Source organism: Lycium ferocissimum, chromosome 4, assembly GCF_029784015.1.
Source record: "Lycium ferocissimum isolate CSIRO_LF1 chromosome 4, AGI_CSIRO_Lferr_CH_V1, whole genome shotgun sequence".
Taxonomy (NCBI): Eukaryota; Viridiplantae; Streptophyta; class Magnoliopsida; order Solanales; family Solanaceae; genus Lycium; species Lycium ferocissimum.
Genome location: NC_081345.1, coordinates 34,754,020 through 34,767,964, shown reverse-complemented (window position 1 = coordinate 34,767,964; position 13,945 = coordinate 34,754,020). Strand labels below are relative to the sequence as shown.

The 13,945-nt window shown below is 33.5% G+C and overlaps 2 protein-coding genes across 3 annotated transcripts; one reads left to right on the top strand and one right to left on the bottom strand.

Moving 5' to 3' along the window:
• Positions 1 to 57: 57 nt before the first annotated feature.
• On the bottom strand, positions 58 to 1,262 carry LOC132052515 (mitochondrial import inner membrane translocase subunit TIM14-3-like). Its single transcript, XM_059444090.1, has 2 exons — positions 835 to 1,262; positions 58 to 262 (listed from the first exon to the last, which is right to left on the bottom strand). Exons 1-2 carry the CDS (start codon positions 1,017 to 1,019, stop codon positions 106 to 108), a joined length of 342 nt encoding a protein of 113 aa, XP_059300073.1. The 5' UTR covers positions 1,020 to 1,262; the 3' UTR covers positions 58 to 105.
• Positions 1,263 to 5,519: 4,257 nt separating this feature from the next.
• Positions 5,520 to 11,698, top strand: LOC132052513 (long chain base biosynthesis protein 2a-like). Of its 2 annotated transcripts, none has more exons than XM_059444087.1 (13): positions 5,520 to 5,862; positions 6,482 to 6,547; positions 6,928 to 7,016; positions 7,245 to 7,390; positions 7,471 to 7,595; positions 7,673 to 7,766; positions 7,867 to 8,030; positions 8,207 to 8,368; positions 9,608 to 9,734; positions 9,850 to 10,016; positions 10,169 to 10,276; positions 10,996 to 11,091; positions 11,189 to 11,698. In XM_059444087.1, exons 1-12 carry the CDS (start codon positions 5,737 to 5,739, stop codon positions 11,089 to 11,091), a joined length of 1,470 nt encoding a protein of 489 aa, XP_059300070.1. In that variant the 5' UTR covers positions 5,520 to 5,736; the 3' UTR covers positions 11,189 to 11,698. The 2 variants fall into 2 exon arrangements, with proteins under 2 accessions (XP_059300070.1, XP_059300068.1); XM_059444085.1 differs by having other exon boundaries at positions 5,521 to 5,862; positions 11,192 to 11,698.
• Positions 11,699 to 13,945: the final 2,247 nt, after the last annotated feature.

Sequence of the window (13,945 nt, the reverse complement as noted above, 5' to 3'; positions counted from 1 at the left end):
AATTATAATGTTGATACACCCAACTATTGACATAAATTCACCTCTTCCTCAAATCATGAAGCTGTTAAGAAATAAAAATGATGGTGTAAACAAAATACTTGTCAATTAGAATGCGGAAGCAGCTCCCTTGGTTTTCCCTAACAAAACGTCCTTGGCTTCATTAATCTTGGAAGCAAGATAATGGCTGCCACCAGCGTCTGGATGATTTGCTATCATAACTCTCCTGTGAGCCTCCTTGATCTTCTGCAGGACAGCACTTTCCCTGGAAGAAAAGAAACCATCTATAGAACATGAAGCAATTACTTTAATTGATTGATAGATGTAGCTCGCATTGATCGCAAGCTCAGAAACAAAAGTGTGCCAGAAGCACCAATTTGCTGCCTATAGGAAGAATCAATAGTTTACACTTTACAGCAAGAATTCAAGAAAATCCTGAAGACTGTCTGTTGTCAATACAACAACACCACCACATACCCATGTAATCCCACCTAATGGTGAATGGGTAATAAAATGAACGACCCATCAAGGACTTGAGCAAAGTGACCATAAGTTCTACTAATTAACTTGATCCCACTAGCAATGTATAGTATGTATTTGGAAGTTACAAGTTACAACCTTTCCTGAACATAACCAGAAACAAGTTAGCCATCTAAATAGACATTTTTCTTTGATCCGTCGAATTTATTATCAGGTTGTGTATGTAGGAGTTTCAGGTTCTGTATTATATGCAAGCTAAATCACGATATACCTCAACCCCAACCCAAAAATAGAGCAAAAAGAAATATACTTTGGCATGACCAAAAAAAGAATATAAACAGGGTAAGATCATCAGACCTGACTCCGAGAATCAATGCTGCTTCTCGCCTTGTCATAGCCCGTTCAAAACCACCAGGATAAAACCTCCGAACTCGAGGTGCTGCTTTAAATGTTTGCCATGCTTGTATCAAGTATCTAGCTGCCAAAGCAGCAGCTCCAATGCTAGTTCCCACAACTACGGGAGATGCCTGAAAAGAGAGCATGAAGCTTGGTAAGTGTACATAAAAGATCAACCGAGTAGAACTTAAAAAGGAATATGTTTAACAAGAATAAGAAAGAAAAGTCCAGATCCTGCTGTTTTTACTGCAATTGACATAAATCCTTGCATAGCAAAATAATCTCTTTTCTTGCTAAATTATAGAGTATATTATGTATAGCACCATAGTTCTTGTGGTATTCATTGACATACTTCCCCCGTCTCAAATTAACTGTCCTGATTCTCTTTTACACGCCCCTTAAAAAATATTAATTAGGATTGTTAACTATAACTACTAAGGGTGAAATGAAAAAAAAATTAATTGTCTTGAACTTCTAAAATGACAAATAGAAATCACGACATGTAATTTGAGACGGGAGGAGTAATATCTAGCGAAACAGGTATATATATACAATCCCAAGAACATTTGAGCAACAATAATTGAAGTGGAAAATAAAATATGTTTTGAGGTTCAATTAAACAATTAAAAGTATATCCTTGAGAAAGAAAGCAAAGATAATAAGGAAGACTTGGCTGTCATCAAATGCAAATTTAACTTTTTTCTCTGAATTTCAAGTTTCAAGCAACAACAAGAAAAAGAAATACTAAGAACTATATGACATATTCATCTGCCAAGCCTGCAGTACTGATTTCAATGCATATAAAAGCTTTCACGAAATTCTATAACTAAAAATAAAAATTCAGTTTTTTTTTACCCCGCCAAAAACGATGAATTCCGAAAAAGAACAACATGATGCTATGTCAAACAAAACGACATTCTTAAGCAAAGTGAATCAAATAGATGATTACCATGAGAAAATTCGTGAAACCTCAACTATAATCAGAGGTTCAAAATTTCCAATAAACCCGAAATTCCGTCTGCTGTATATACGAACGGTATCTGAACAGCTTAGAAATTTGACTCAAATTGGCAATCAATTCGCTAGAAAATAAATGTGTTTGTGGCTGTTGGAACCCCCAGGGACTTTATAATTATATATAGTTTGCCCGTGGAAAGGTGGCTTGGGCATCAAGAAAATTTTAGTTCCAGAGGATTCCAGTTGATGCGACCGGTTCGCCCTATTTTAGCCGGTCCAATATGTTATTCTTATGGGGGGAAAATAGAATCTCAAGTTATTTAGGATGTTAGCAAAGAGTCATTCGGTTAAATAAATTTAAACGAGAGTATTTTGTATTAACATCCAAGTATCATACTACTGGTTACCTGAGGCTCGGGCCCAAACTCAAGATATAAAACTGATAGTAATATTTTAATTAAAAAAGTATAATTTATTACATGTTTTCTTACTTCAGTGGCACGTTAAACATGTATTGTTGATAAGTTTTCATTATTATTAATGTTCTTTAGTTAACTAATTAGATAATTTTTTTAAAAAAAAAATATTTATGAGGAAGGAAGTTTGGCAGAAAACTTATCAAATACCAAAGGGACACAAGTGACTCGACATTTTGTAAAGTAACATTTTTTAAATCATGTAAAATAATACAAGCGCCTCGACATTTTGCAAAGTAACATTTTTGAAAAATATTGACACTTTTATGAATTTGTGAGCATATAACTTTTGTATTTATAGATAGAAATAGTTTTTTTTTTTTTTAATTTATTAAGTTTTAATTTCACTCATAATATTTCATGTTACAAGAGTTTATGCTAGCTAAATGTGGTGATTTAAGCTTAGTTTTAGGATGAAATTCATTAAATGAACGTCAAGAATCAATTTAGTTCTTCATATATAGTTCTAACTTAAAAATATTAATGCTAAGTTAATATTGCGATTTATAGTACATTTTGTATTTTTAATGTCTAAATTTTATTCAAAATATTATGTTCGTCTAATTCAATTTAGATTCATAATTTAGTCAAATTGACTATGGGAAAATAAAAAGTGTCACATAAATTAAAGCGGGGGCAAGAGTAAATAGCGAGCTAATAAATGCTCCAGTTGAAAACGACAATATGGCTCCATGATTGCCTAAATTTTACTAATATGTATGATACAAATAATGTAAAGGGTAATTTAATAATTCTTTCTGTCCATATTATATGGTATTTTTAGCTTGTGCTAAAAAGTAGAAGCGTTTCACTAAATTACCTTAGTGAAATAGTAGAAACTTAATATAATTTTTTGGTTATGTAAAAATTTACTTATCTAAATAATGAGAAATTTAGTAAAACAATTAGTAATACCTCCTCAATTATATATAAAAAAAATTTATTCAAATTAAATATAAAATCTAAAATACCATATAATATGAACCAAAGGAAGTAAAGAGCAAGAAAAGATTCACAAAAAGTTATTACAATTCAATATACACCAATTACCTGGGGCCATATAAAAATTTACTTAAGATAAAGAATAAGTTTAAAAAATGAGATTAGGCAAGAAAAAGACAAAACAAAGCCATGTAGCAACACCATAAGATTAAAAATTTTGTGAAGACTACAAAAGATTGCATCCTAGGCCCACATAAAAATTTACTTAAGATAAAGAATTGAGTCCAAAAAGTGAGATTAGGCAAGGAAAAGACAAAACAAAGTCACTTGTAGCAACACCATAGGATAAAAAAAATTGTGAGGACTACAAAAGCACATCATTCCCTCTTATATGTAGTAGTAATGTAGGTGTTTGGATAATATTTTTTAACGGTTAAAAAAAATTGAAGTTTAAGTTGGAAAAGATTTGGAAGGGCATAATACATTATAGATACTTTTAGAGCGCGTTTGGATTGGCTTATAGCTTAAAGCTGTTTGCAGCTTATAAGCTGAAAAAAATAAGTTGGGGTAGTCCAACTTATTTTTTTTTTTGGCTTATAAAACTTTTTCGGCTTATGGTTCGCTTTAGATAAACTAAGTTAAATGGGTCCAATTATTTTTTGAGCTTATTTTAAGACAAAATGACTTTTAATTTCACACCAAACACTCAAAAAAAATTTTATAAGCCAACTTATAAGCCAATCCAAACGGGCTCTTAATTTGATCTCAATTAGCAACTAAGGTATAATACATAAATAGATTCTTAAATTTTGTTTCAGCTAGCAAGTATGTCCTCTAACTTTAGGTATGCACAGGTAGGCACCTCAATTTGTATAAAATTGAACGCGTAAACATAAGTGCTGACGTGGCGCTGTGACTCATAAATTTTGGAGGTATTTAGGTGATCATTTTGTAAGTTGGAGTGCTCAACTGACAAAATGAAGATAAATTGAGGTGTCTATTTGTGCACACCCAAAGTTGGAGGGCGTATTTGCAAGCTGATGTTAAGTTTGAGGCCTGTTTATGTACTATGCCAGCAACTAAACACCCCCAATTTTGAAAATGTACATCTAAACACCTAAATTTGGTTTAAGTTGGCACTGTAAACACATTTTTTTTTTCTTCGATGTGCATTCTAGATGTACATTTTCAAAGTTAGTGTTTGTGGGACCCACTTAAATCAAGTTAAGGTGTCTAGATGTACATTTTCAAATGGGTTTAGTTGCCTAACTTAGATGCCTATCTATGTATTCTCAAGTGTTTGGATAATAAAAACTTTGAAAAGTTTGGAGTGGAAATTACTATTTCACTTTTTATAGGAATATTTCATAGTCACCTATTTATATTTCAAGTACCGACTTTCAGTATAAACAAGTACTAATGGCTAAATTAGCAATTGCAAATTCTAAAGTTCAGTATTTGAAATGAAATATTGAAATACTGAAGTTCAAACTAATATTAATTGCTGCAATAAATATTCACACATTATTTTCCATCGTTAAAATGCAAAATATAACAAAAAACTATTACCACATACTTTATCGTTCACGTTGCATGGTTGATGATTATGATGTGTTACTATTAACTACATACTGGAAGACGATTCAAAAATGATTTCCAAAGTAAAACACCTTCTACTAAACACTATTGTTTAAAAAAAAAAAAAATGAAATACAGATACTTTATTTTCTGGAAATAAAGACACAATGGATCTCCGAAAATATCAAAAGTAGATTTAAAGAAAGGGAAATTATTCCCTAAAACACTCTATGAAAATGTAATCCAATCGTACATTCTTTTTGAAAATCTAATCACTACTAGAAATAAAGCTTATAATTAATACTCCTATTATCAAGGGTCAATTTTCATAGTCCTTCCCAAAATTTCAAATCATAACACCAAATTTTCATTATGGTTTATAATATTAGTTCCTCTTTTTCTTATTTTAGTTTCTTTATAACAATAAATATTAAAAAGTTATAAATAAATTATCATAAACCATATTAACATTACGATGTTTAACTAAGGAAAGACGTCTAAAATAATCGCAATTATCAAAGAAGAACAAGAGAAGATGAAATGATAGTGACAAATGGAAACAGAAAACATTGTGTTAGGCATAGCACGAGGGAACATTTGATTCATAATTGGTGGGCTCTCAACTCTGAATTTCCTTTCCCATTCATGTTTTCTTTTCAGTGGCTCGATTAAATGTACCACGTAGCTAGCACATTGCACATTGCACATTGTACTCAACCGTGTAATATACACCAATGATTAATGACCAAGATATTGTATTTTATTTTAATAGTACTAATATTTAATTCAAAATTTACTACTCCCTTTGAAATTAGAACAAGAGAGAATAAAATATTCAACGGCGATCGGATCGGAATTGTCGTTCCGTTATTCGCATTAGCCAGCGGTCCGATCTCCGAGAAGTAAAAAAATGATAACAATTCCATACTTGACAGCCTTGACCACCTATTTTAGCTATGGCTTGCTATTTGCCTTTGGTCAATTTCGTGATTTCTTCAGAAAAATCTTCGATTGGTGCAAATCCAGTAATCTTCAGGTACTCTTGTATTCCTATCTCTATAACGTGTTGTATCTTGTTGTTATTTAGTCCCTCCCTGCGTTCATGTCACGTTTTCCATTTCTAAGAGTCAAACTATTAACTTTGACCAATATTTTAAAATGCACTCACTCCGTCTCGTAATAAGTGTCACCTTAGCCAAAAAAATTTATCTCATAATAAATGTTACTTTAGGAAATCAAAGACATAAATTAGCTAATTTTTTCCAATTTTATCCTTAGACAACAATGTAACATCTAAATGATGATTGAAAAAGCTACATAGTAATTTGATATTATTGGATTCTCAATGTCAAAAGGTTTAATTCTTGTGCATGCTCTAATCAAAAGGTAAAAGTAATTTATTTTTATTATATGGGGGTAATTTGGTAAATTTTACATTGCATTATTGGTTTCTTAATATGCGTGTTTTTGGCTAATGTGACACTTATTATGAGACGGAGGAAGTATTTTTGTCTATCACATCATCAATCAATATGAGAAGAAGAATTGCAACTTATACATTTTTCATATAAATTTCGAATATCTAAATTTTAATTTTAAAATATTGAATTAAACGAGTTGAAATTTTTTAACGTCTTTAATTGTTTTAATGGTAGGGATATGCACCTATCTGCTTAGGACTTGAAGATTTCTATATCCGTAGGTTGTATCTTCGCATTCAGGTAATCACCATACTGTCCATACAGCATTCACAACACTTACTTGCCTAATTGTGACGGTTTATGCTTGAATTAGTATAATTGATTTACTCCTTCCGTTTCAATTTGTTTGTCTAGTTTTGACTTGACGCGGAGTTTAAGAAATGAAAGAAGACTTTTAAGTCTTGTGGTCTTAAACTATGGAATGTATCCTTTAATCTTGTGCGCTTAAACGTGCCAGGTGAAAAGTTGGAATTAAAGAGTTGCCAAAAAAGGAAAGAGGCATTATTTTTTAAACATACTAAAAGGAAAGTAAGACAAACAAATTGAAATGAGGGATTAGCTGTTTTATGCTAAATGAGCATCTACATTTCGTTCATATTTTTTGAACCGTTCTATTGTAGGATTGTTTTGGAAGGCCAATATGCAGTCCTCCTGATGCTTGGTTTGATGTGGTGGAGCGTGTGTCCAATGATAATAACAAGACACTAAAGTTAGTATACATAATTTGTTTCGGTTAATCTTTTTCTTTAACTTTCTGAAAATAATTTCCTCCATTTCGTGCTTCTTTGATTGCTCTTTTTAATACTGTAAAGTTACCACACCTTGACTGGTGATGTATGAATATTTCTCTGTTCTACAATGTAAGATGTATGGTTAGTAGTAAGTGTTTTGAAAGGTTCTTTTTAGTGCTCTATCCACTTAAATTCTTTTTATGCAGGCGGACCACGAAAATTTCAAGGTGCCTGAACTTGGGGTCATATAATTACCTTGGTTTTGCTGCTTCTGATGAATATTGTACCCCACGTGTCATTGAGTCTTTGAAAAGATTCTCCGCAAGCACATGCAGTACCCGTGTTGATGGAGGTAGGCATGATCTCATTCAATTTTGTACTATGCTTCTTTACTGCATAAGTAAACATTGTTTGCGAAAATTGTCTTGCCAGGCACCACAACGCTACATAGTGATTTGGAAAAGTGTGTGGCTGATTTTGTTGGAAAACCAGCTGCTATTGTTTTTGGTATGGGTTATGTAACAAATTCAGCCATTCTTCCTGTCTTGATTGGAAAGGTATAGAGTTATAAAAAGTTATATTCTTGTTTTATACTTGTTATTTTAGTTGGGTTTTTGATTACGGTCATTTGCAGGGAGGTTTGATCATCAGTGATTCTCTGAACCACAACTCTATTGTAAATGGTGCTCGAGGTTCTGGAGCCACCATTCGTGTTTTTCAACATAATAGTAAGTATTCATGAGGTGTCATTTTCCTTTGAGCAATAATGTTCAAACAATGAGGTGCCCTATGTCATGTCCGTGCTTTAAATTGCCGTAATTTCTTTAGCACCATCCCACTTGGAGAAAGTTTTGAGAGAACATATTGCTGAGGGACAACCCAGAACACACAGGCCATGGAAGAAGATAATCGTTGTGGTCGAGGGCATATACAGTATGGAAGGGGAGCTTTGCCAACTCCCAGATATTGTTGCCATATGCAAGAAGTACAAGGTAATATAGTGGTTGATGTCTTTTCCTGGAACTTCTTCTTGCTGACGTTTGAATAATCTTTCAACTTCCTGCCAAGCTCGTTCTTATAATCAGAGAAACTAGTTTATATGTATCTGCTTTCTGAGGCTCAGCTTTGCTGATTTGCAGCGTCTTTATCTACTATCTAATTCTTGCAGGCATATGTGTATCTGGATGAGGCTCATAGCATTGGAGCAGTTGGAAGAACTGGAAGGGGAGTCTGTGAGCTCTTAGGAGTTGACACTGCAGATGTAGATATTATGATGGGAACTTTTACAAAGTCATTTGGATCATGTGGGGGTTATATTGCAGGATCAAGGGTATGATTTTCATTATTTCACAAAAAATGCTACTAGGCTAGCTTTTTCATTGGTTGAGTTATAAGCTTTGCCAGCATTAGTTAGTTGAATTAGATAGATAAATATGATTTGATTAATAGACCATATTGTTTTTAAGTTGGACTGCATCATGAACTTGAAGGAAATTCGGGCAGTGCTACACATACGCCCCATTAGTTCTATTTTTGCAAATCATTGACACTTCTTTTCAACACATTTCATGCTTTTGAAGACTCAACAAGGCAACTTTGAGATAGTTATCTGTGCAGTGGATGTAGAAGTGATATAGTCATCAGCCTTTTGTTTTCTTCCTCGATGACCTTTGATCTTTACTTGGTTGTATGTTCTTTCTGCTTACTCTCGGAATCAGAGCATGTGTTATTTCTAGCTGAATTGATATTGATCACATAGCTTGCCAATTGTCCCTTACTTCACATGTTAAAGTATAGATCCACTTTGATGGGCATTCTTTGTTAGAAAACTGTGCGGTATAAAAAGCCCATGCACATGTAATTACAACTTCATTAGTTTCGGAAGTTAAAGACCTCCAGTAGTCATCTGAATTAATTAGACTCTTGTAGAAGAACCATTCCTGGCTAAGTTGGGATTTGCATCAAACTTCATATTTCTCAAGTATTATCTGATTGTATCTGCTTAATGCTATCAAATGCTGCCTCATTTACTAACATTTCAATGCTTGCTTCGACCATAGCAAAAACTAAAGCATAATTGTGCATTGGTAGCCTTAGTTGGTTGCTTGATTGATTAACATTGGTAACTGTCATCACAATTTTGTATTGCCTTTTTCTAGATACTCCGTTTTTACATTTTTTTTTTTCTTTCTTAAGCTGGTATGCTCAATCTGCATGAAGATTACGTTAGACATAAGCAGGTCAAACCCTGTCCAAAAAACTTAGCAACCCAGTAAACCAGGGTATTGGCATGAGAATGAAATCCAGCTGATAAATAAACCACGCTTGTAGGAAATTATATGTACTGCAGGCCTGCAGCCAATTTCTGTCTGATCTTCCAGTATAACTGAGTTGATCGACTTTATCTAGATGCTTTTTTTCATGGTTTCTGCTAGTGAACCACCTGGATATTGATTCTTTTACTTTTATTTTCCACTTCAATAGGATGTGTGTTCACGGAGCTTTTCTTGTGATAAATTTATGATGTTATCTAAAAGAAGTGGCTTTGACATTTAATTCAACAATATAGGAACTTATCGAATATCTGAAGTACACTTGCCCAGCTCATCTCTATGCCACATCAGTATCACCTCCAGCTGCCCAACAAACAATTTCTTCTATCAAGGTTATACTCGGTGAAGATGGTTCTAGTAGAGGTCAGAAATTTTATCCTATTAAATGAAACTCTACTTTTCATTATATTCTTAATGCAACTCGACATTGGGTATAGTGATAGTCTACTGATCATTAGAGCAACTCTGGTTCTTATAGGGGCTCAGAAGCTATCACATATACGTGAAAATAGCAACTTTTTCCGCTCTGAATTGCAGAAGATGGGCTTTGAGGTTCTGGGGGACAATGATTCCCCTGTCATGCCCATTATGCTCTATAATCCAGCAAAAATACCTGCTTTCTCACGGGAGTGTCTCAAACGAAATGTAATTTTCCTATTATTGTTTCAGCTTCGTCCAGACTAGATCATTCTCCAATAAATGCTTATTCCTAATTTTTACCCTTTCCTCTTGTAATAATATTTAATTTTTCCCCTTTCCTCTTGTAATAATATTTACTTCATATTCTACTAATGTAGGTGGCGGTAGTGACGGTTGCTTTTCCAGCTACTCCTTTACTTTTGGCCAGAGCACGGATTTGCATTTCTGCTGCTCATTCAAGGGATGATCTTATTAAAGCACTCGAGGTTAGCTTGTACTTGCATTTGTTTTATCATTTCAACTAATGCGCATGTTTAGTTGTGTCCTACTGTCATTATACGAGCAACAATCTGGCACCAGAGATGTTGCTCATTGAGGGATTAATCTATTGCATGCCCGTACAAAATATTTATCACCTTCACACAGTTCTTCAATAAAAATGGCTTTTTTTCAAGAGAGAGGTGTAGGGCCCTTTAATCACGCTTTGAAGGAGGGAAGTAGTGGAATAGGGTAGGTAAATATGGTTGTTCCTTCGGGGACATCTGCATAGACAAACTTTGAACTTAAAGGGATCACCTTCTAGTACTGACGAATAGTTATTTCCCTACGTATGCTCATAAAAAGAGCTGTAAGAGCTTCATCAAAAAACAAAAAGAAAAGGAGCTGCAAGAGATGAGATATCTTGTTTATCAGCCTTTCTGGTTTACTCCTTTGGCAGCTGGTTGGTGGAACTAAGATGATATCAACTGGATTAGCACTGTGATATACCTTGTACCCCTCCATCTTCCCAGCAGAAAAGGTACAAAAAAATAAAAAAGAAGATTTAGACAGTACTTACGTATTTAAGGTGTCATATGAATCCTGAATGAAGACGATTTCAGATTTCAATTAGTAATTCAGCTTATGTTAATTAACACCTATCTGAAAAGAAAGGCAGTGTGGCCGTTACTAGTGATTGTTATTAAGCTACTCTTGTTTTTGTCAGGTTATCAGCGAAGTTGGTGATCTAGTGGGCATAAAATACTTTCCTGCCGAGCCCAACAAAGAGCTGGTGGAAGAAAACAGAGTCAAGCTGGAATGAGTAAGTTTTTCTTTTCTCAATTTACTTCTCCAAAGGAGGTTTAGAATTGATGTAAGCATTAAGATGAGAAGCGTGAAACTTTTTAACTTTTGTACAGCAGAGTTGTTAAATACTACATGGGTTAAATCTTATCATGAATTTACCTCAATGTAAGCATTCTCTAATGGTGCATCAAAGAGAAATGCTGCAGAGTGCCAACTTGTGGATATTTTGTTCTCTCAAACAAAAATAGAAAAGTGATAAGAAAAAGCAAATCTTCAATATTGACTCAAGAATTGCTGAAGAAAATTTCCATGTAAGGTGGAGAAGAAGGAACTACGCGGTAGTGATAAAACTGTAACAGAAAGGGCAAGAAGAGCAAGATTGTCCCTCTGTTTTCGCTGTCAAGATGAGAAGTACAAAAGCTTGAATGTCAATCTGCATGATCTTTGACTCATAATTCAGCTTGCTATTGTTCACTTATCTTTTTGTCTTTTCTCTTATTTGCTAGCATTTTTCTTTGGCAACTTATTGGTCGAACTGTTAAAGGATGGAAGTTCAGCTAATATGAAGGTTGTAATGCTTGTATTGACAGTTTTTGAAGGTTTTAGTTCTTTGCTGTTAATAATTTGGACATTTTTTTATTACGCGATGTCAGAATCTCATATTTCGTCAGGACCAGTTGCTAATTTTGGGGGCCTAGGGAGGGTGCATTTGCACAAATAGCCTTTTTTGAGGCCAGGCTTTTAGTTGTCTCTGTCTCCTGTTAGCCGAACGAGCAAAATTTGTCAACAAATATATTCATCAAACTACTTTTAAAGGCGAAATTTAGCACAGATTAATGGGGAACATAGCTTAAAGAATGGCCTAAAAAAGGCCATACCATGCAAACAATCCCCCCAGGAAGATAGAAGTTGCTGCTATGCAGTGGTTAATCAAAGGATTCTCTAGGCATTTTATCCTTAGATTGATTCCTTTATTTCTTGTTCAAAGAGTGAACAACTTTGAGAAAGGACGGGCAGAAATTATACGGAGATAATATCTTAGATGGTCACTCAACTAAGGATCGAAAAGTCACTTAATTTTATTTGCTAACTCAAAAGTCACTCAACTATCAGTACTTCACTTAGAAAGTTACTCAACTTTATTTTCTAACTCAAAAGTCACTCAACTATTGGTATTTCCTTAGAAAGTCATCCAACCTATTCAAATAATTTTTTCATTAAATTTTGCTAAAATGAAATTTTTATTTAAAGCCAATTTTTTAAGAAATAAAAAGATATTCATCTTAACCATTTTATTGACCCAATCCGCTAAAAATATATTGACCAAGAGCCTATAATTTACAAAAGTTGCCAAAAAATATATTGGAAAATCAATATCTTAATTTACACAAAGAGAGAATACATACACTTTTGCAAATGTATAAAATTTACAATAAAGTTTAATAAAATTTTACTTGGGTTCATTGCTCAAATTCTCAAAGTCCAAGAACACAGTTTCGATTGTATTGTTAACGGAAAAGGCTCAAATATGCTATCGAACTACCGAAAATGGCTCATTTATGCCACTCGTCAATAGTTTGGCTCATTTATGCCATTGCCGTTATTAAAATGGCTCATCCATGCCAATTTTCATTAACACCAGTTTTACAATACCATATATGACACGTGACCTCCAATTAGAGGTCCACATTGTTTAATTAAACCAGCACAAATTAAATTCTAAATTAAACTAAACCCGACCCATAAATTTGTGCATTAAATGGCGTGGACCTCTAATTGGAGGCCAAGTGTAATATTTGGTATTGTAAAACCGGCGTTAATGAAAAATGGGATGGATAAGCCATTTTGGTTACGGCGATTCAGATAAATGAGCCAAACTATTGACGAATGACATAAATGAGTCATTTTCGATAGTTCATTAGCATATTTGAGTCGTTTCCGTATTGTTAATTTTGTATTCCGCCGGATGTTGAATAATTAAGAAAATGGAGATGAGTGAGAGGAGGAATACATTGTAATTTTATGTGTGAGAGAGAATGAGGGTAAAATAAAAGAATATTGGTCAATATATTTTTAGCGGGTAGGGTCAATAAAATGGGTACCTTTTAATTTTTTTTTTAAAATTTGGCTTTAAATAAAAATTTCATGTAAACGAAATTTAATGAAAAAATCACTTAAATAGGTTGGGTGACTTTCTAAGTGAAATATCAATAGTTGAGTGACTTTCTAAGTAAAGTATTAATAGTTAAGTGAATTTTGGATTAGAAAATAAAGTTGAATGACTTTCTGAATGAAGTTGAGTGTGTATTATCTCAAATTATACGCATCGAACTTATTTTTGTTACATTGTCCAACATAGTCAGATTGAACGATGATCCCATCTTTCAAATTGTAATTTGAATTGTTCGTGTTATAATATTATATACTCTCACTTCTACTGCTACTGTCTATGAAAGTTTTTAGCTCTTGTTTTTTAAGTTATAGTTACTCCTCCTGCTTTTCTTTTCTCCTCGTTTTGGGCAAAAAGGGTCAAAAAGTTTGCCATGAAAAAAAGGTGGGATTTCCTCCCATCATCTTTTAGTCAATATTTATCATAGCTCAATTTATTCCACGTTGCAATTTCCGAAATCCGATAATGCCTTAAAAGGCTAACATAAGTTTAATCCATTTGGGCCAACAATCTTGTGCAGATGCTATCTTTGGACCACATTGAATTTGAGAGTTGATTTCTCTGGAATAATATTTGCCAGTTTCTTTTTTAAAATAATAAATGATGCCAACGTTAGATAATAAAGATGACAGGCTTGAAATGTACCTTACTAACGCTGATGTTCACTGTTGCTGCCATAATTGGTATTTATTCTTGTTTC